At 36.1% G+C, this 24,370-nt stretch overlaps 1 protein-coding gene across 1 annotated transcript; it reads right to left on the bottom strand.

The window, feature by feature from the left end:
* Positions 1-7,357: 7,357 nt before the first annotated feature.
* LOC139740195 (mitochondrial pyruvate carrier 1-like) lies at positions 7,358-24,370 on the bottom strand. Its single transcript, XM_071650780.1, has 6 exons — positions 24,193-24,370; positions 22,499-22,502; positions 11,458-11,473; positions 9,916-9,996; positions 7,856-7,991; positions 7,358-7,379 (listed from the first exon to the last, which is right to left on the bottom strand). Exons 1-6 carry the CDS (start codon positions 24,360-24,362, stop codon positions 7,358-7,360), a joined length of 429 nt encoding a protein of 142 aa, XP_071506881.1. The 5' UTR covers positions 24,363-24,370.

A 24,370-nucleotide genomic window follows, 5' to 3' on the forward strand; every position in this document is an offset into this window, starting at 1 on the left:
ATAATGTGCACGAGAATACTTTTGTTGTTGTTCTGAGGGATGATCAAAACGGATGAGTCCATTTAAGCCTGGTCGGCGACACTTTTTGCGATTATGATGATATAACAAAGACAACAAAAAATAATGGAGGCGATTGTCCTCGACTGAGACCTCTTATGGTCGGATGACGTGATTAATGTTAATGGAACAACAACACGGACGAAGGGAAACAGTCACATTACGTCATACCCAATTGCTCATCAGTGTTATCCAAAGCATAAGCCCGATATAGATAATGGAAGAGTCCACGAACAATTACTAGCACATTACAGCAGTACACAACCATCACAGTAGAATAAGTACAATGTACCTCAATGATACTATGAGTTTCACTATACTAGGTCGTGACACAGTGCGGATGGCTGGAAATGAGTTACACTAATGATTTCTTTATTCAAAGAGCCGTCGCTCCTGCTCAGGGAAAGGAGAAAGACCCTGAGTTTTTACTTTAGCTGCAGATGAAGGACATAAGTTACGAAGAGTAAATTTAATGTCCGAAACGTAAAAAACATTATTGACTTCTATGCACGATATGAATAGAAACAGTGAGAAATTTAAATGTGACAGTAGCGTAAAAAGCCAGCTTAAAAACGAAGGTAGACAATGAAGCGAGTCATACCACGCCTACGACTTTATGTACTATTATACTGTTGTAAATCTCTAACACTGCCTCTACATTCTTATAACAATGACAACGCTGATGATAATGATGATGATGATGATGATGATAATAATAATAATAATAATAATAATAATAATAATAATAATAATAATAATAATAATAATTGTTGTTATTATTATTAATATGATTATTATTATTATTATTATTATTATTATTATTATTATTATTATTATTATGGTGATAATCATCATCATCATCATCATCATCACAATAGTCAATATGTATAAAGGTTGAGTGGATGCGGAGATTTGAGGAAGTCATCACCTCACAACCGGTTCTTTAGTTTGTACACAGAATATTTGACATTGATCATCATGATATACATGTATTTGTTGTTGTTGCTGTTCAAACACAATAATACCCAAGTCTTAGATTTCAATATTTCTGACTGATCACTACTTTGAAGTTATTCAGCCAGAAATGACTCGCAATTAACCAATTCATATAGCAAAAAAAAAAAAAAATGGAATTGGCGTCAGTTTTTTCCCCACACGATTGTTGTGAGGTGATGACGTCATTAGCTAACTCATTTGCATATTCATATATTCTGCTGGAAAACCATTTGGCAACAAATTTCACGGAAACTTCATGGTTTCATAACTTCCGTATTTTATCCGATTCTATTAAAAGTTTCACTGTTGAGCTTGAAAAAACAGAGAGAAAAATACCCTTTAACTTCCCTAGGTTTTTTTTTCTAGGCTTCGATAAAAGATTCACTGTTGCGCTTCAAAAAGAAAATACCCTTTCTGTCCGGAAATCCCTGTCAACCAATAAAGGCTTATATCACTCAGATCCCACAGGTAATAAGGAAAGGAAAAGGAACCAAAGCATGACATGCTAAACTTGTGAATGGGGACCAAGCTGAAAGGACAGAAGAAGAAGAAGAAGAAGAAGAAGAAGAAGAAGAAGAAGAAGAAGAAGAAGAAGAAAAGGGTGAGGGGAATACTGAGCCGAAATGAATGTCATCAGTAATCTGGACATCAAATAGGCCTACTACATGACTGAAAACGATTTAGGGAATTAAGGCTCCTACAGTCCCCTTTTATTTTTTCTTGCTACGATATTTCGGCCTTGTTTTATGAAGAGTCATAATTGACTATTAGTATATAGTTGATTTCAATCATGTCTATGGCAGGCTGTGTGTTTAGGAAATTTAAAACCGATTATATCTTTTGATAAAACAGAGCCTTGGTTTGTTACACCACGGAGAATCGTACTATGTCAAAACTGAGACATCATATCAAATGATTTCTAGTAGGGCCTACATTTTTTTTTTCTCTTTCAGTTCATTATTATAGTTTGATTTCTTTTATTATGGTTTGTTTATAATCGTTACCTGTGCTAGACAGTTTTCTTTACTTTGTTTTGTTGTTGTTTTGTTTTGAGGATATATATATATATATATATATATATATATACTTTTTTTTTCTTTGATCTAAGAGCCTGCCAATTTCGGTCATCTTTTCTCGTTTACGCGTTCAGAGCTTTCTACACCAAGTGCATAGTGAAATCGGAGAACAGCTGTGCCAATTAAGGAAGAGACATTTCTTTCCCGCAATGAACTTTCCTCTAAATCAGGTAAAACAATCGTCAGATTGAGGTACGTATATCACTGTTTCTATACTTTCCTTAGTGTTGTCAGAATGGATTGAATTTTGAACGTTATGAGGGTATGATAAAAAGAATGCAGATCACAGTGTAATAGCTACCGACAACTGGTAACGGGTTAGACGCCTCTCTGTCAAGGGTACTTGGTGTTGCTCGCTATTAAGTACGTGACATACAACTGTCCAAGTATCGCTCAAATACTAGTACAACGTTTATAACCCTGTCAACGGACATTACAAGGCAAAAGAGGGTACACATTACACCCTGATATGCATCCGGCTCCTGTTTTAGGCTCCGGATGCGGTCCTGTAAATGTGGGAAGTCACGTAGTCCTTCCAGTAATCAACAAAACACATTTGCTCATGTGGCTGATAACTTTATACTTATCATTATCTCTCGCATAGTAATACAATACATTGTAAAACATCTACCCTACCCCACGACACCCTCTCACAAACATTGGTCCTGCGGAAAAAGTAATCAAGAAGGGAAAAATCAATCAAAAAAAAAAATGTCTAGGACATTAAATATTGCTTTGTCATTGTTTACATATGCATTGGTGTGTTAGAGCAGAACACAGAAATGAGAGATTTTGAATGAAATGAAAATCAGTATGCAGGCAAGTACTAGTATACGAATAATTTATGAGTTGTGAGTGCATAGGGCACGAATATCGCACGAGGCGCGAGATAAGCCACTGGTCTATTCAACAAGGCGCGTAGCGCCGCGTTGAATAGACCAGTGGCGAATCTCGCGCCGAGTGCGGTATTACGTGCCCCAATGCACGAACAAAATCATAAATTATTCGTTTTATACAACACCTTGTCCACAATCACAGTACTAAATTAGTGACCGCCAACTCAGGAAGGCCCAAAAATAAATGTAACAATTAGGCAGAGAATTGTAAACCACCCTGTGTACTGCTTTCAAACAGTCGTCATGATTCGACCACACAGTCACAGGAATCACAAACTCCGCAGGGTCTGATACCCATTCTACTTTAACGTTAGATCGAGTTAGGCCTGAAACTGTTAGGCCGATCTGAGATGTCGATAGATCTAGTAGTAGGTCTAGACTTTGTCTATTTCCGAAAATGATTTTGTATAAAAACACAGAAAAATAATCAAATTACGGTTTCTCAACTTGAAATGAAGTCTTGATTTTGGGATCACTGTGGTCCACGTACGTAGCAGATCAGAGTCAAAAGTAAAAACACAGCAGTATGTATAAAGGCCGCAATACATGCAACTAGCTAGGTAGTTAAGTAGCTGCGCGTACACGTTAACGGTGGTCTGTGAGACTTACCGGCAGCGCAGCGCAGCCGGCCAGCACGTACAATGTACAAGTTTAATTGCTTGCGCTTTGCAACGGGTGTGAGCCACATATACACAGAACTCTGTGAGCGGCCATGCAATAGTAGCCCCCTGCGAAGCCGTGCTATAGTACCTTCGAGTCGTGCTATAGGCCCATGCCAGGGGCCTATTGTATGGCTGTCACTCTCAATGAGTTTGATAGGTATTTTCTATTGAATGTCATGTGACATGTTCTTGGCCAATCACAATTCGACATCATTCTGAGGTGTTGTATAATACATGCTATAATACTGAGTAGCCTTTTGTCAAGGCCCTCTCACTGTATGATGTCGAGAGCCCATTATAGCCATCATGCAGCGAGAGGACCTTGACAAAAGGCTAAGGCTCTAATGAGTTCTGTGCCGTGTTTCAAGTAACTTACTTTAAAAAAAAATCATGCAAACAAAACAATAAAGGTCTCTTCGAAACTAGACAGGGAGCAAAGTTTTCCCATTAGAAGACACGTGCAGAAGCCACAATGAATAGACTACTGGTTATGGGAATCCAACTTGACTGGTCAACCTGCAATACATGTAGGATTTTCTATTCCTTTTGATAACTGGCAAACTTATCAAAGAATGAATGAATAAACAAATAAATAGATAAATGATAATGATAATAATAATGATAATAATAATAATAATAATAATAACAATAATATCAATAACAACAAGAATAATGATAATAATAGTACTACTACTACTACTACTAATAATAATAATAAAATTTTATCATTGTTGTTATTATTATTTATTATTATTATCATCATCATTGAATAGATGAGAAATATGTAATGCAATTATGGCTTTATGGCAAGTGACATCAGACAGAAGAAGCAGAACAGAAGTTTGTACAAATAATTTGTAATTTGGATGCTATCATTAGAGATACAAAGAACTTTCCCATCACTCTATATCTCCCTCTCTTTCTCTGTATATTTGTTCTATTTAGGAGTTTCTGCCATTAACTTTACCTTTTTAGTAGCAATATGCATGCATAACTCTACCATATGCACACTACACACACACACACACACACACACACACACACACACACACACACACATAAAAATTACAAAATCAACTTGTCAGTATACTTGTGTGCATATACCTCAGTCTCTCTTTCTTTGAATACACATCTCTTACTCAGCCTTTTGAATTCGTTTCTCAGTCACTTTCTACCATTTGATTCTATCTTCAGGACCAAGAAAAATCATGAAACATCAAGAAAAGGGAGTAGTGAAAGGTTCATAAAGTGTATTTCACTTATCTATCAAAATTTTGATTTACCCTCAACATTTTTCACAGCATGAGTCACACCGTGAATGGATGGAGAATATACTGAAGTGGTTAACAGAGGTGAAAGCTCTGTAATGTGTTATACACTTGTCATAAAGCAAACAGTAGAAAGCAATGCATTGTGCAGTCATGACAATTCCCACCTTTCCTCTTTTTAGATAATCCAGAAAATGAATGCAATAAAATATTCAAGGACAAACTCGTGCACCTCTGACATTGTATACGGATTCCTCACTATACAGCATAGTTGCAGGACTATCAATATTCAAACATCACAATTAATGGGGTGAAACTATGGAAACACCTGTATCTTTAGTAGAAAAAAAAAATCTAAATCAAGGAGACTAATATTCTCTAATCAGGATACTAGGAGATGAGGAGATACATGAATACACCTGAAAATAAAATCTTTGGAGACCCCTTTCATAGTAATGCAAATATAGATAATGATTGAAATGAGTGTTTTATATTTCAATTTTATACAATAGCCTCCAATAACAGCAAATTTGAAATATTAAGATTGGGTTACTTTGTAAGGAATTCTCTCTAATGGACTTTCTTTTATTCAGGTATTTATATCTTAACCCATTGAGGATGGGCTGATTTTGCTATAACACACATTTCTCATAGACACCTGCCCAAGAATACTTGGACTAGTCTTTAATGGGTTAATTGTCAGGGAACCTATTACAGAATCGAAGAGACTTGTCAGCTCTGTAGCCGTAATAATAAGTTTAGCCAAGTACGATCTGGACAAAGTTAAACAGATATGTATCGAAACACAAAAACAAATTTACATAATATTATTAAGAGCTATCATACTCTATATAATCATTTCTACTGCATAAGCCTTGAGCAATTTAATTCAATGTAAGATATACCATACTTTCTCACACTAATGATAAGAGGTGGGGGGGGGGGGGGGAGTTTAGTGGAACCTTGTTACAAGGAGGTTTAGTGATTTTGGAGATCGATTCCAACTCTTTTTTTTTCTTGTACCCTGATATAGTGAGGACCCTGATATAACAAGATAATTGTCATGGTTTTTAGATCCATATTATAACAAGATTCCCCTGCATAACCCCTTAGGAAGTCATAGCTTATATCATAGTGGAATTGCCTTCTGAAGATACTAGTATGTGAATTACACAGTATTTCTTCAGAGATAGTGCTGAACAATATGCTTTCATTATACCTAATAATATTTTGGTGAGAGAGACATAAATTCTGTCAATCAAACACAAATATTTCAATTGCTTCTGTCTTACATGGCTACTCACAGACACAATTAGTTTTGATTCGGCCAAAAGGAAAAGGAAACAAACCAAAACAAAACAAGCAAATCACAGGATTTATATGTTTAGAGACAAGTCATACAAACAAAAAGTAGAATACAAAGCAAACGATGATTCTTTTTTTAGTCTATCAGCCATAATAATGCAAAGTATATACATGTACCATGTTGAAAAAATGGCACACATTGTCACATAAATAGATGTTTGCTGAGCAAAACACTCCATTATACATCTGAATATATGCTTGCTTCAGCGAAGTGCGGTCTAATTTACCAGATAAAATTACCATCCCCATTCATGATTCATGGGAAATCAGTGTGATTGTTTCATCATTCTGGAAGCCTTGTTGATATTCTTCATCACAAAGAATCCTTTTATATCACAATCGTTTTTAAATGATGACAGCATCTAACATCAAGATATGATGTGAGTTGTATTTGATCGACATGGCACATTCTTCATTTTACCGAATACATCAGGGAAAATACAAACCACCTTTACTATCAGTACAAAATACACCCTCCAATATTATCACATACAGCTTTGATATCCAACACGTTTATTGAAGTTTACTTTCACATTTATAATGAGAAAGAACATGTAGGAGGTACGAGTTCAAGTACAGTTGCGGTAGCACTTCAATTTTTATTAGCAGATTCGATACTAAAGTTCAGTGTGTATAATGCAAATGCAAGATGAAGATCCTCAACAATTTCTCATTATTGCATTCATCAATTAATTACAAATTTCATTAACCTTGTCAACCACAAAAATATTTCTACACAGTTGCGATGGCCAATCTATCTTGGTCAGCGGTGAGTACCATGAGCAATATTCTCCTGAAGCACCGTAGATTATGACTCAAGTTAGACAAAACGTCAGCACTGACTCTTACATGCCATGACATTCATTCCTCCATAATACTTTACCATGCATACTCCATGCTATCCCATACAATGAATTGCCATAATACTCAAAATATATATATTTCCATGGACAGCTGCCAGGTTCATGATTATATAGAAACCCTTATTTGTGCTTAAAATATCCCGTTGATGCCAGAGTTCCAAAGAATTTCAACCTTCATTTGCTTTCTTTCTTGCTTCTGAAAAGGAGATAATGAAAGACACATATATAAAATAAATTAATGTATTAAAACTTCTTTACCTATTCAAAACAATAAGTCGATAATTATCTTCAATTTTAAAACTGTTGCAACAATAAAAAATTAACACCAACAGACATTTCTAACAACTCAAAACATTGCTGAATTATTGGGCACATCAATTCTATATCGGCTTCTCAGAGATTAAGGATGCATGTGACTGAAAAAAATTGTCTTGCCCAAGTCAACCTTGCATGAGTTGAATAATAGCCTAAGTCGAAGGACTATTTAAGTCCTCTTCTCTATAATTATATTCTATTGATTTTAATCCCTCATAAGTCAAATTTTCTTTAAGTCGAAGCTATTTCTTCAGTCCACATAGAGTCGACTTAGGCAAGGATGACTGTATGGTATGTATCATCCTGTACAGGAAATGGAAAGCAATGGATCTATGGCAACTCTACTGTCATTACTACCTGGAGTGTTTGATGTAACGACAGAGCTGTGTAATCTGAGCGCCCTCGTTGGTGAAGTGACAGGCAAACAGCAGCCAGTTCCTTGGTTGAACCATGTAGGCAAAACGCATGAAGAGAGCAGAGTACACACAGAGTGCTGAACAAAACACAGAGAAACAAAAAGTGATGAAGGATTAACAACACAAGGCAAAATCTCTTTCTTTTTCTTTTAATCCCGAAGAAATTACACTTGCATAAATCTCAACTTTAGGCAAGATAAAGTAATAGCAGACAGCATTGTTGGCAAACACAAAGACATCTAGAGGCATAATAGAAGCATTTACCTCCAAATTGAAGAAGATAAGGTAAGGGCAATGAATCAAGCTTTGGAATTCATACTTCAGTCTCACAGTAATTGTGAAAAGATTCACTGAAAAACATCTCAGCTGAGACTGACCTAGAAATTCATTCCAATGGTTAAAAACACAAACAACACTGTGCATAAATCACAACAATGAAAGTACAGTGTATTGCCAAAAATTCTCGATAAATCATTTGCTCCCTTTGTCTGATCTCCATTTCAGAAACCTTCCCATACCACAATTTACTTGATGTGACTATGGCATTCATGCATGTTTGCTCAAAAGACATGCATGATCATGCACAAATGCTACCTAAAAGTTAGGATTCTTTCCATGCCAGGTACCAACCTGTATACTTGTACATAAAATCAAACTGCTTGTTGTAGCAAGATGTAAAATTTTACAAAGTCAATTCTGTTCCATCCCTTTTGTAGATCATTGTATGCACACAGCATCATTGGTTTCCTTCTTTATGTTTGATAAATCATTGAACAATAAATATCTAGCAAAGTTTGAGTCAGTCAAGTATGAACTTTGCAAAGCTCTGTGTGAGTAAAGTTAAAGGTTCAGTTTACCTTTGGGAGAAATGATTTTAAAAACATTCAAGATATCACTGTTGATGCATATGTGTAGATCTGTTGTATCACAAAACATCCTACCATACACAATTTTCCTGATAAAGCCTAAAATATAGGGAGATATCAGTATTTTTCTCAATAAGCCATAACTGTAGACTGTTTACTCTGGAAGCATTCTTTAATTATAACCATTGTTCACATTTTGCGTATTTAAGAATACTTATCAGTGTTTATACAGAATCAAATTCTTACAGTGGTTGTTTCTATCCGGAACTCACATTTTAGAACTGTTTTAAAGCACTAATGCTGGTTTTTTTGTTTCATGTAATGCTACTTTATCAGACTTCAATGTGCCTGAGACGGCAAGTTTTTTTTTTTTTTTTTTTTTTTTTTGCTTACATGCTTTTTTTGGTCTTGTACGGAAGTCAGGGAGACACGATTTGCTACACTGCGGGAAGACAAAGAAATGTATATTTTTGATGACGGAAATATTCCAGCTGAGCCAAGCATGGCATCAAGCTCCTTGGGAAAGAATAAAAGCCCACGGCAGCCCCTGCCTAAATATTCAAAATCACAGTTTTAACATCCCTTGAATAAACAGTATATTGCTCAGCCATCTATGACACAAACAAAATGAAGGAAGTATCTCTTAAAGGCAAAACCTGTTAGAAATAATTCTTTACAGGAGAATAACACACTCTACCTACGGAACCATTCATAACTAGATCACCTTTGCCACGCCTCCGAGACAGAGAGTTTTTTTTTTTTTTTTGGGGGGGGGGGGGGTGCATGTCACGAGACTGACATCCACAAGTCATGCCGCCCATGAGTCATACAGCTCACGAGTCATACAGCCTTACAGCCTATTAGATTGACACCAAGCTAATATTAAGGCCCATGAGACTGACACATTAAGCCCTGTGTTGTATCTGTCAAACACGTGGGCTGTTTTTACCTAGTGTCGAACTCATGGGCTCTATTTGCTTAGTGTCGAACTCATGGGCTGTACGACTCGTGAGCTGTATGACTCATGGACCTGTTTTCAATGTCGAACTCGTGGGCTGTATGACGCGTGGGTGTCGGTCTCGTGGGATGACCCAGGGCGGGGGGGGGGGGGGGGGGGGGTAGCCATTTAACTCACCGGCAGTCATTCGAGGACTAATGATCTCTGGATCTCTTTTCATGTCGGACAGAGCAGCCAGTGGAATTCCCCAGTTTGCAACTAAAATTATCACAAAAAAAAAATGATTGTCAAAATCAAGAAACTCCACTCAATCTTCACATTGAATAGATTGTACAAACACATAAAAAATGACCATTAAACATTCTTTCAACATAATTATGAAAAAGTTATGGAATTTAGTGTGTTATTTCTTCCATAACAACAGTGATATGGGTACAGTCCAAGATGAATGATATGGTGTCATCAAAAGGTACCCTTTTGTTTCTATACATTTTTTTTTCTATAAACCTTCTTGTTGCACCATGAATTCATGGAGAGTAAAAATAAATGTGTTTTTCACAAAACATTATTCTAGGCTTGGAATAATTTTGCAGCAAAGACAGTGTACAGGATAGAGAGTTAGTATGTCTGCATTGGGCAGCTCTTAGTACAGTGCACTCCCATTATAACGAACACGGTTGTAACGAAATTCCGGTTATAACGAAGTAAAAATTTGGGCTGCAATGTCATCCACTCTATTTACTTCTCTTGTTTATTTGTTCGGTTATATATAACGAAAGAAAACTGCCGGTCCCAAGGACTTCGTTATAACGGGAGTCCACTACAGGTACATACTAATGGCACAGTTGTTGGGTGATGACATTATCTGTACGCCGGTTTCGTTTACTCTATTGAATTAGTTAACTTGAACTTTTTTATTGTGTCAGTTAACATGAATTTGTATGAATTATCAAGCGTTTCACAACATGAAATGTATTGTATGATTACAAAGTGCGCAGAGAGTAAGCACCACTGCCTGTAAGCTACATCGTTGTGCGAGACAAAAAGTTGTAAAAGAAAATTGAAGTTAACTTTGCTTTTGACTATGTCAGCTGCCATACACAAGACATTACACTTGTAGCTTGGGTCTGCCACCTTGTAGGGGGTGTCTCAGGGAAATACCCTCAATGTTTGCTCACGGCTCCACTTAGTGTTCTCACACTGTTCATAGTCATGATTTGTACTAATATTCTTGCTACGGTTAGAAATGACAGATGACATTCTTTTTTTTCCATTTAAAATTCCTGTTTTATTTTCAGCCATATTGCAACAGAACGCCTTGAATGAGGAAATGGGTTACACTAATGGCACTTCAGGACAAATATTTTCTGCCACAATAAATCAAGGTAGATGTTCTCAATCATATCTGTTTCCTTTATAATCTTATACGAATATCTTAGCAAAATGGCAGAATGAAAAATTATCAGGCAAAGAACTTTTCTTTTTTAAGTCAAAGTCAAAACATGAAAAACTGGTAAATGCTTGATATGATAGGGCATACATACAGTAAAGTGTACATATCAACTGACATGGCTGAAAAGAACTCACTTTGAAGTGTGTGTAGGGGAACATATCCACAAAGGATGAAAGTGGAAGCTACAAAACGTATCCCCATTATTCTATTTGTTTGTTTTTTTTAATTTCAAGTACAAGTTGTAAAAGGAACTCTCAAGAACTTACCTGGGCCCCAGAAATGCTGTATACATGGGAAAGAACAGAAAGAGGCATTAAAAACCTTGTAAACTGACTTTTTTCTCTTCTTTTTTTTTTTGAATTCTTGACATGTATCTGTCTATCATTCTGTAAAGTCAAAGTTGCAATGAATGCTAATGTGATGATTTCATATAATATATTCAATTCACACTGTAAAAAGACTACACTTTCCCTTTACTTTTCTCTACAGCATTGTTCATTATGTATACCCAAGGTAACAAAAATCAATAACAGTTACACAGATTTAAAAATAAAATGTTTTTCCCAAAGCAAGACTAGGTGGTTTTCACCACGGCACATTATAAAGAGTTAAAAACAGCAACCATGATGCCAAGTCCTCCTGATTCTTGAGGAGGAGGCTCTCTGATAATATATCAACATACAAATGATGCACAGGACAGAGTGGATCAGTGAGAATTGGATGCACAAGTTTAACTTTGGAACTGTTTTAGACTGTTCCAAAGTGAAACAAGAGCATCCAATTCTCACTGATCCATGAAATTGGCCAGTGCATCATTTGTATTATAAAATGGGCTCGCAAATTTATGAAATACAACCGTTTTCCCCATCATGCATCCGGTGCACCTACAACACTATAAAAGACTTGAGCCATGCGTTGGGATTTTACCCGATGCATGGCTCATGGATCAGTAAAAATCAATGCATGACAATTGACCAATCAGATTGCAGAGATTCTAAAGCCCATATTATAACATACAAACATATCCTGCCAAGAGAATATAAAATACTCGGTGACTCCAAACAATCTGTTGAGGAGTAAACCATAGACTTCTGCCACTGATATGTTTGCGAATTATTATTTAAAGAGGGGCATCGAAAGCAACATATTGGTTAATATTTCCAAAAATGTGTGTATTGAGGTTTTTAGATCTAAATCCTCACTGAGCAAAATCTGTGCAATATTTTGCAGACTTTGGTCCCTCCACTCCCATCCTTCTCTTATTTAACCTTCACAAGTTTTTGTCAGTTTGATAATATTGCAATATTTAGACGGGAAAGTCCCCACCCCTCCACCAAACTGTACAAATATGTAAAGGAGCTCTGCCCCTGAACTAAGCAGCAAACATCCAGGGTGTTTGCAATGCACTCATCCCACTTCAAGTTGAACTTTTATGAAAATATTAGTCCATGTCAACACAGCACTGTCTGAAGCTGAAAGATGTAACTGAAATATGTCACATTGTGCATGGTATAGGAAATGTGGCAGACAGGCTACAATTTTCTGATATCATCAATTAGATTACAAATTTCAACCAATATATTGGTGTTAATCCTGAATTTACTTAAGTTTTCATGAAGTAAATGCTCAGCATGTATTCTTAATTAACCCATTAAGGATGAGTCCCAAGTATACTCGGGCAAGTGTATATGGGAAATGTGTGTTGTAGCAAAATCAGCCAGTCCTCTGCAGGTTGGTGTTATATGACTTAAAATAGGCCTATTGTGTGGAATTTGTCATGATAAGTATCCTATAAAAGTGAACAGATTTTTAACTTTCAAATGAAATGAGCCTTGGCTCGTTCCCAACCACCCACTCAGGAAGGCCTTTGCCTTTAGAGATTCAAGCTGTGTGACTTCCAACACAAGGCCTGGTACTCTCTTTGCTCCTTACCTCAGTAAAGTGCCAGTCATTTACTTCCTCATTCCACAACACTTCTTCAGTCACAATTCCCTTTATTATTATGAAACAAGACTTGCTTGTGGATAGTCTTGGCTCCAGACCACTTTAATCACCCCAACCACTCTCTGAGTACTTCCATCCCAGTCCCCTGTTGTAGACAAAAGCCACTTTTCACAATTCAACAGCTGCATTTCTGTGGCAAGTCAGGGATCTCTACAGACAGAAAGCTTAGGAGACAATGCAATGAGTCTGTCTCTTCGAACTAATCTCTCTTGGGGAGAATTATTGTCAGTCTTCTAACATACCGTGACTTCTTTGCATGCTCAGTAAGAATTTGCTCTTTGTGATTTGTAATTAAAAAACAACTGAACATCAAACACTTAGAAAACAGTACATCCCCTGTCATGACAGCAATATCTTTTGATCTATATAGAAAACTAAAATAACCAAAGATAACAAGCATACAGTCAGACTATGGTATGCCCAACTAGGGCATTCACACGTTGCCTTTGAACCTCAAAATCATGCCCATGCTATCTACAAATGAGAAAATCACATTAAAAATTTAACTGGTATTAAAAACAAGCTCTTATAAACACCAGGCAGTGTGTATGGGATACCACTGCAAGCACAAAATTGAGCTAATACTCTCTTTACTTTGATTCATTTTAACTAACCACTATTTATACTGTTTTGTGTGGGTTTTTTTTTTTTTTTTTTGCAGTACATGTAAGAAAAAAAGGCACACATTTTCCTTACAAAATCAAAGGCACAATTTTCATTACTACATGATCTTAGAGAGAAAGACTAGCATCAAATCATTACATCAGGAGTGCATATATTTCAAAGTTTAATATCAGGGAGTCGCAGAGAGCAGTCAAGGTGACATCTTAACCCATTGAGGATGGACCGACTTTGCTACAACATGCTTATTTCCCATGGACACTTGTCCGGGTGTACTCGGGACTTGTCCTCAACGGGTTAACAGGAGAAAATACTTCCAGAATCAAAGTGTTTTATATTCTCTTGTTAGGATATGGAATATATTTCAGGGAGCCTCCTGAAAAATCTGAAAGGCTTGGCAGCATGTGGTTATATTGATAGTTGGGGTTTATGCAGTTCATCACTCGCTTCCCCTTACTATGAGGTGCAAAGCTAAAAGAAAAAAAAAAGAAGAAAACAATGACAGGATGGCAGAGCGAGGATTGGTCTCCAAGGCCAACTCAGAGACAACAGTGAGAGCAATAGTCTTTACAGTTACCATAGCAACAGACAAAGTACGTAATGTTGACTGGTTTTGCTACTTAGCTGTTGCCATGGTAGCTGTACTTGTAGTTTAAAGTGTTAAGATTCTACAAAAAAAAAAGACTGATCCTCCAATGTAAAAAATCTATCTTGATGTTCCAAAAAAAATGACTTCCAAAACATTTACAAAGTGGCACCACTACAAAATCAAGGAGGAAATTCATGCTAAAAGTTCAGTTCGACTGGATTTCAGGATTCAAAAGAAATGCAAGGGCACAGTAACACATTGGTTGCATAAATGCCCCTTGGTGACGTCAGCTCATCCAGTCACAGTGACATGGGACCAGGAAATGAAAGGGGAGCTTTGTAAAGCCTGTCATGTCTGACTGAAAGGCTTCTGGATTACGTGGTTACTCATTGTATTCTTACAAGGAAGTGCAGAACTTGATTTGGGCCTCAAGGAGGCTGTTCCTCAGGGATTGTTCACTGATTCTACACAAAGGGGATGGCTGCTGGGTGGGGGGGGGGGGGGGGGGGTGTTAAAGACCTACTTAAGATTTCTTTTGTCCAGAGACAAACTTTGCCAGAACAATCACTGCAAGTTGTGGAGTTGGGATGAAGTATTGAGGTCACATTGGTTCTGCCTTTACAATAGGTAAGTTGGCACTAATGACCTTAATCTGAAAGACAGTGTTACGTCATCATGAGATGCAAGTATAGTCTGGATTTACTCTAAAACATTCCAATGGTCACTGTCAAAATATCATGGTCATTCATGAATACAACTCAAGATTTACTGGTGATATTGGCAAATTTCATTTTACAAATATTTATGCTGTCATGATATCAGGTAGAGTTTGAAACAAATAAAGTGAAGTTTGTGTAAAGCAACACAAATGAAAACACACTGCTTTGTATGACACATCTGTCAGTGTCATATCTAACCACGAACACAAATTGTAACTTTCTGTCTCAAATGAAACAGATCTTTTACATCATAAGGTGTTCTATGATGCCATACCAGTAGGATGTCCCTATTGCCACATCCACACTAAACAAACTTCTGTATAATATGCAAACTCTCTTCAGGATCTACTTGGCTATTAAACTGTTTGTGATATTATCGGTTACTAATTAAAAGAGAAATCAATGCAAACTTTACTGTCAAAAGACAAAAGTGGAGTCTTGTTTCATCAATTTGATTGAATATCAACAACTCTACGAAGGTTCACACCTGGCATGAGAAATGTGGTAAAACATGATTTTACAGCTGAACACAGAATGAGCAATATCTATGAGGAAATGTTACAATTAGTCCTCCAAAAGATATGAACTCCGTTTAACCTGAATAACTATTGGTGTCACATCACATAAGACTTTAATTACAAGTTTTGCTACTAAATGCAAGTGTATTAACATGCATGATGGGTCAGTCATGCATAGGACTGAACAAATATACAGCCGCTATGTTTGAGCTTCACCAGCCATGCATGGCTGTAGGACTAGAGATGTTTCATATACGTGGTGACCGCAATCTATAAGAGTAACATCATGTTCAAAAACAATTTAAGAAAAAAAAGGGAAGGAAAGAACGTATAGAGAAAAGAATGCTACCCTTGGACACTGATTATGCTGAATAGTACAGCCTACATTGTTTGTATGTTCATGCAAGAATACATGTAGTTGGAACACGCCCTGTGCACAGAGCATGTGGCTGGTCTACACACTAACACAGGATGGCAATCGGTGGATTCAACTTCTTGGACAAAGTTCTGCAAATGCATAGTACCAATAATGCACAAAGTGTATCAATTACACACACAAATGCTGTCACAATAATCTGAAGGATGCGCACATGATTAGCGTGACTTCATCCACTCACATCAACTGGCACGACAGCCTTATTTTATTCTTTTAAGTATCATACTGCAAGTTCCAAGCGCAACTTTCACATCATGGCTGAAGCAGATTCTCCTTGAATGTTTCATTGAAAATTTCTGTTTAGGTTTCCCTCCAGGTGCTTTTTAGTGTTAAATTACAATAACAAATACATATCAATCTTTCCAAATAGAGTTGTTTTTCTGGTGCAAATTTGAGGACATGTACATGCATACTTCACTTCGTAAGTACACGATAATTGTATTCTTCAGGGCCGGCGCAGCCATGGGGGGCGTGGGGGCTCGGGCCCCCACACTTTTTGTGCACCATACAAAGGAATACATAAGGTGTCATCACTTTGTTAGCTCATGAAACCCGGAAGTGGGCCCCCACACTTTTGAAAACACTGCGCTGTTCCTGTTCTTTTAACAATATTAGAGATGGATACACGTGATATTAGAAACATTGCACAAAACTAATTTGCTTTTATGACTTTGAAAAAGACATGTAATGAAATTGATGTTTTCAAGGAAATCAGAAGCACAAAGTAATAGGTTGGTTAATGTTAGACTGTCACAAATATCAGCTTTAATAACTCATTACCACTTCTTCATCAAATTAATCACAACCAAACTATGGCTTATAATGGCCTCCAATCTACATTTGTAAACACATTTACCTCATTTAGTCATTATCAATATATTCCTTTCCACCCTAAGGGAGCAATATTAAAGAGTATGAATGCAGTGCGTGGCAGTTAGTTTTCATAAGTTCTACAATGAAAATGAAAATATCAACAAATTTATGCACTTTTATAGCTTTCATGACGATTGCCGTGTCATCATGTTTCAAATGAATATTACGAAAGTTGGTTGGATTTTATACCACATATAATCACATTCAGCACTGAGACAAGGAAACAGGATATGACAACAAAAATAGAAAGAGTAAATTGAGAGGTGTCAATATAATTTGTGATACTCACAGGGAACTTATGAAAACTAACTATCGACATAATGTTTTTAAACTCACATGTACCTTGCATACACATGCAAGTCATGATGGTCAGTGGCGGATCCAGGAATTCTGTAAAGGTGGGAGGGGTGCCTTTATAAATGTAAGGGGGCTTATGTGCCCCCCCCCCCCATGTGAAAGTGTGAAATTTTGAAATGTCATATCTTCCTTATTTCTTATCCAATTTTTGCCATTTTTGTATTGTTCAGTATGAAACATTTTTCTCTTTCTTTTGAAGTTTATTCATTTTTGGGGTGGATTTCCTCTTTAAGGGTGAAATTCGTACATGTTAACAGCCAGTGGTGAGTGGGATAATTCTTTCTTCTTCTTTTTTCACCTCACATGAAGCCAAATCCTAACTATTCATTCAGTGATCCATAATACCACAATCTTGATCTATTCATTTATCTACAAGTTTAACCAAAACTTGAAATGTTTGCTGCCACACAATACATTCATACTCTTTAATATTGAATCTGAATTCTTTCACCATGAAATACTAAAGAGAATGTATCATTTTGATGAGAGGATGCTTCAGATTTTAACTCTTTTTTTTTTTCGTCAGATAATGAGAAACCAGCTACAAAATATGAAATTCAGTTTATTAATGGAGTGATGAAACATCTGAGCATTACTAGTCTGGAAAGACAGAACAATGAAGACCCTAATACCAAAAACAATGGCAAGCTACATGTAGACAGACTTCCCATGGTACACCTACATGGAAAATTGTACTGAAATCTTGCAAGACAAGTGGATAGTACAGTACAAACAAAGAATGTGACTCTGTCTGTAGCCCATCAAAAAGTTACAACACATGAGGGCAGTATACCAAACAAAACTATATTCGACCTAAAGTGACCAAACACACACCTCTACAAACAGTACAGTATCCATGTACAAATTACTAGATACATTAGCATTATTGCAATTGTTCATCTGCTAAAAGTGACCTCTGACACTGTCTATGATGGATCAATTAGGGCAGCATACCCAAACCAATCTTTAGAGGTGTCTTTTCCCACCCTTAGAATGATTTATACGTTCTATTGTACAGGGTCTATTAACCCGTTGTGGACGAGTCCCGAGTATACTCGGGCAGGCGTCTATGGGAAATGCGTGTTGCAGCAAAATCAAACCGTCCTCAACGGGTTAAAATAAATGGCTGGTTAGGCACACATGTGTGTGGACCTTCTAAATTTCACTCTAGACTTCACATTTTTTGCCTATGAATGACTGAACACGGAAGGAACTGTCAAAAAATAATTAAACTATTAAAAACAATTTAGGCCTCTAGATTTTGGGATAATATACCCCCATTAAATTTGACTGGGATCTGGTAGAAAGCATAGCATGCTCGGTACGTGTATCACAACAACAACAAAAAAAGAACAAAAAAAGCTTGGACCAGCCTGAGCACAATCACATATTTTTTCTTTCTTTCTTTTTTACCATAGACACGAGTAAATCTGGAGGGGAAAAAAATATAAAAAATAAATCATACAAGGCTGTTAAGAACTAATGTGGTGTAGTTGATGAAGGTATTAAAATCCCTGCATCTTTAATCTTATGTGGAGGCTGCACAAGCTTTCTTTTCAGTTTTGGGCGACTACATTTGTTTCAGCATTGGGTGATGCCCTGTGTGCCATATTGATTCCCTGTCCATAGGTTTGTGTGAAATTTGTGCATATTAAACTCACTAGCACAGAAAGGTTAAGAAAATTGCTATTGCATGGAAATTTTCAGTGTAAAACCATAATCTCATTGAGCAGGAACCCCTCCCTCCCCCACCCCCTTCCCATGTCAGAATTTAGAGTGAAATAAGTAGGTCTACTTAGACATTAATAAAATACACAGCATCTTTTTTTTTCTATTTTGAACTTGTGTGTGTATGAAAAATTATTTACAGACTATAACAGCCACAAGGGATGTGATATCAAAGCAGCTTTTAAAGTTTGAAACATAGAGGGCAGCATCACCCAAAGCTACCCTGGCTATCTAAACCTACACTGTAGAATGAATAGCCATACACCCCCAATACCAAAATTCCGTGTAATCCACTGACTATTTCAAACTTAAGCAGTTCTTGCATTGCAACAGTTCATTGTGAGCAATATGGACCAATTAGGGCAGTAATACTGAAACCTTTCTTGATATCCCCTCCTACTGGTAATTTCTTCATAAAATTATTTAAGAAAAATCATTCCAACGTTGTCAGCATATAGAGTGCACACAAATAGATCTTGCAAAATTTGCTTCTCTCAGCAATTAAAATAAAAAAAGCCATCTCACCAAATGTTTCATCTTGTTTTAATGTACATGCATGTCATCAATTTACCTTGCAAGACAGAGTGTACTTGATACCACAACAAGGCACATTGCATGCAAAACATATTAAAAATTTGCCAAATAAATCAGGTTTGTAAAACACTTAAAGGGGCTATACAGTACTGGTTGAGGCGGGGATTCATGTTTTTCACATTCCTAATTGAGATAATGAGAAACCTCTTATGAAATAATTATGAAAGAGCATGTAATCTTAAGAAGGATTTAACGTTTATTTGATGAAAATTGGTTTTCAAATGGCCGAGATATACAAGAAAGAGATAATATTAATAAAAGACTACAGGCCACAACTTTATTAGGATCTCTTTATTTCACCTTGTTTTTGGATATCTCAGCCATTTCCAAACCGATTTTCATCAAATAAACTTTTGATACCCCTTAGAATTGCATGCTCTTTGACATCTCATAGAGTGGTTTCTGAATATCTCGCAAAATTTTAAAAGCTAAATCCTCACCTCGACCAGAACTGTACACACCCTTTAAAGTGCAAAGGAACAAGATTTAGTTTTATGCTAAAGAAGCAGCATTCTATTCCACGAGGTAATGCTGACTTAAATAGAGCACCTCATTATTCGCCTCATGCAAAATGTTGTACCATCACTCATGACCATTCACTTTTTGTGTTCAATCTCACATTGTGAGGACATGGTAGGACAGACCTAGGAAAGATCATCCATGACTTACACTGTAGTTAGGATATTGCACTAGAACTGTCCACATATGAATACAGACCCTAAGGGAAATATCTTGAAAGAGTTTACACTGTTTACTTTCTTAGCTCTCTCTTTAGAAGTGATTTCAGCATGTGAAAAGTGTCAGAATCAGATGAAAGACGACATCCGCAGGACAGCCAAGAAAAATACTGAATGGTAATAGATGTGGAAAATGTTTAAAATCTAACCTTGGTGGTATATTTTTCCTTGAAATGGGTTTACTCAACAAATATCATGCACCATGTGGAATGGGCTATATTGTGGCATCATCCAATCATACTCTGTATCTACAGCTGTATCTGCACAATAATACTATAAAAGTAGAAATTTTTGTGGTGTGGAAATTTTCATGCATTTTGTGCAACCAGAAGCTAATGCGAAAATAAAACCCAGCAAATATTTTTGCATGCCACATGTTCCAATAATTAATGTACTGATCCCACGGAATTAAAGACATGGTCAATAGCACAATCAGGGTATGCAAATGCGTTTAACATGGGAAAAATGAAAAATCTTGGTGAAAATGCTTTTTTTGCTGCTTTTTATACCCGAGTATACAAATTCTAATTTCATGTACAAAAAGAGTGAAAATTGTGAATTTATATGTGCATAAATTTGCATTTTAATTAGGGGTGTCAAATTACATTAGAATCACTGATATATATATATTGCAAAAATTCATTGAAAAAAGGAGATTTTTTTTTCCTATGAAATTCCTTTTATATACTCCTGATAACTACCTCTTTCATTCATCACTAGTACATAACCATGACATATCATAAAATACAAACTAATGCCATCTTCTTTGTCAAAGTAATCAAAATGAACGCTCGATTTTGTAGGCATAACTTTGAATTCATTTACAACCACTTTCATATACTTGATAATATTTCGCTTTTGGCAAAGAGTTCAGAGGTGAAACTTTCAGAGTAGATAACAGACATACGTCAGCCATTATTACAAAGTTTCACAAAATTAGAGCTGGTATGTGGGAAGATATGATATTTTTCATCAAAAATTCATATTCAAAGATTGACCTTAGAGATGCGCATAATGTTTGGATCCATTCTCATATGTGTAAACATAGATGGAGTAATTATATGAGATTTATGTTGACTTGAGTTGATATCCAAGCTGTGACAATAGAAAAATTGGATATTTAGCCCAAATAATGTGTTTTTACAAATGACACATTTAGAGAGTGATGATAAGCATTGAAATAAGAACACTACACACTCATCATATGACCTTGACGCAGTAGAGAGTGGGCCCGGATCAGTCTTTTTTTTTTTCTTCAGCAATTTATAAGTACATCTGTACATATAAAAATATAAGTTCTCATTGTTCAAACTTGCTAAAATTTTCACACAATAGACTACTACATATGAATAATCCATGACTAAAATGCAAAGGACATTGAATAAAAGGAACAGATTCTTTCATGTTGTCAAATAAGGATATGATGTACCTCACTGAAAATACTAAAAAATGGCTGCACACTATTTTTCTCAGCATTTGAAGATGGCTCAAAATTCAAAACCGGCTGAACTTTTATTGGCAAACAGCACACGAAATTGTAGTATGTCTTCAGTACTTTTAGAAAAAGTAGAAAGTTGTTTCTCCATGTACAGCTGCAAAGCATGGGTTAAAAGGTCAGAAGGTCATGTAAATCAGCCAGCATTACACTCCTACCATGAAAATACTTTAGATCTCAGAACTTTCTCCAGCAAAAAGGCCAACTGTTTCTGATTGCATTTAAGGAATGCTAGGAAAAAAATCCATTAATTTGATACCAAACACATAGGGGAAGTCTTAAAATTCAGACCTCAAATCTTGATTTTATGTAAGTCATAAAACAGTTGGGTTTTTTTTTGCATTACATGGGCTTTTTGAGACTTTTTGGAAATTAACCTTCAGTAATTAACAGTAAATGAGAGAAAAATCACATGTGATAACTGATGTCTAAACATGCTGCATGTGAATTTTGAAGTCAGTTGGTGCATTATTTTAAAAGTTACAACAGTTTAAAGTGAGAAAACCATAATTGCACACCCTGATTGTGCTTATCACCACATGCAAAATCAATTTTACTCGGACGAGCGCGAAAAATTGCTCTCGCGAAAATATCCACTTTTACAGCAGTGTGAAACCATGAAATGTTGACACTCACCGTGCTGAAAAAGTTGAGTCATCCACAATGAGTAGGGAGAAGGAAAAGAAAAACAGGAAATGATTGTATTATTAGAAACCTTATTTTGCATTCATTGAGAAATCAATACTATTGCTTTTTGTCAGTGATTTAATTAATGGGGAAAGTCTATTCTGATATAATGTAGATTTAATCAAGAAACAGAAAAATCAGAAAAGTAGATCACTGGAAATTGGATGGTCTGAAGAAAATTTTTCTTAGGAGAAAACTGAAATTGGTAAACAACATAAAGAAATACATAAGTACATACAGAATTAAACAATTTTTTTGTATGAAAAGTATTTATTCCTTCCACTTGTTACTAACATGCCTACACCATCTTCAGAAGTGAAGGATGTGTCGTGGGCTAAACCAGGAGAACCTACAATGTATGTAGTAAGGGTAATAAAATTATTCCCCCTGACTTCTGACATGACAGAGGTATTGTAAATAAAGTGCTCATATACATTTATGATGAAAATGAAGATAATTATGTTGAAATTTTATTTAGACCCTAGTTGAGTTTACTTTTACATACCGTTGCTCCACCTGTGATGTTACAAATTGTTGTGGTTGTGAATGACAGCATATTGATTTTACCAAAACTTTATCAATTCATTACTTTTGGACAGATTGTGCAATTTTCTTCAAACTCCACTGCACTGTTGAATAAACTATTTAATATAAAATTACTGCATCCACTTCAAATATGGGGTAAATTAATTCTGAATCATTAAAACCCTACTGAGTTAAATCCTTTGGTGTCTGGACATTGGAGTTTACTAACCAAAATCTGACAAGGTCACTGGTGAAGCAATATTGGGTAAAGTGGGTCTGTGAAAGTTGAAACTTAAAATCAGATTTTATTTGTTACAATGCTTCAACATACCAGTGATATGACATTGTGTTAAGGGGTATAGTACTAGATCTAGACCCTGGGTAGAATCTAGACCAATATTGGCAATAAATTGTACAAAGTGTAGATCAATTATGAGGTGTGAGGATCAATGAGGCGTTGGGAATGGCATTATATTACCACGAAAGAGGAACATTTGTGTGCCGTGTTGGCAGAAGTAAAAGAAGAACACTTTACGTAATCCAAGTGTCAATATATCAGTCATTTTTACTAAATTTTACTACTGAATACTATTAAATCTTTACTATAATAGTCTAGCTAGCCATCAGTGCCAAAATGTATGGGGACATCCGACAACATACATAATAATTAGACAGACTAGATCTAGACTACTAGAGCGTAAAGGTCTAGACTGTATAATAGACATCTATTATATTATCGACTAGAACTAGAATCTATTCTATTATAGCATTAATTTAGTAAATTGATTAAACTTTTATTAAATATTATCTAACAAATTTATTTGGAAGGGCCTCGCCCTTGGCTTGACATCTTTATTTTGTAGAGAATATGAATTAGACTGATCTTAGAGGACAAAAAAAAAAACAAAAACAAAAACAAACAAACAATCAAAAAACTTATGAATTAACAGTAGGTTCTACAATAACACATCTAGGGCAGTAGGGGCTCTATTTTCTATTACTTAGGCCCTACTTTCGTGCATGTGCATGTGCACCATCTGTTATCTGTCACTTACTTCTACCCGACACAAAAGTGAAGGTATCGGACCACACCTAATAATAACGTATGAAATTCATACCTCATAAAATACTGTCCCCATGTCAACTCAATTTTCTTTTCCTCAACAGCTGCTTTGCTTTCTGTTGCTGCTTGACGCCGTATCCTCATCTGAAGATTACGTTGCAAATTATCCCTTACATTTCTATTGGCAAAACTGTTAAAAGAACGACGAAGTACGTGGGATGCCATGGTCGGTC

This window comes from Diadema antillarum, unplaced genomic scaffold (assembly GCF_040938485.1).
Source record: "Diadema antillarum isolate AM-2024a unplaced genomic scaffold, OU_Dant_1.0 seq00000839_RagTag, whole genome shotgun sequence".
Classification (NCBI taxonomy): Eukaryota; Metazoa; Echinodermata; class Echinoidea; order Diadematoida; family Diadematidae; genus Diadema; species Diadema antillarum.

Excerpts from the sequence above, each read along its gene's own strand:
- LOC139740195 (XM_071650780.1), bottom strand. The coding sequence starts at position 24,362 with ATGGCATCCCACGTACTTCGTCGTTCTTTTAACAGTTTTGCCAATAGA. Across the intron at positions 7,992-9,915 it reads TAGTCCTCGAATGACTGCCG|CACTCTGTGTGTACTCTGCT; the intron begins GTGAGTTAAATG and ends TGTTTTGTTCAG. Across the intron at positions 7,380-7,855 it reads CGTTACATCAAACACTCCAG|AAGCAAGAAAGAAAGCAAAT; the intron begins GTAGTAATGACA and ends TCTCCTTTTCAG.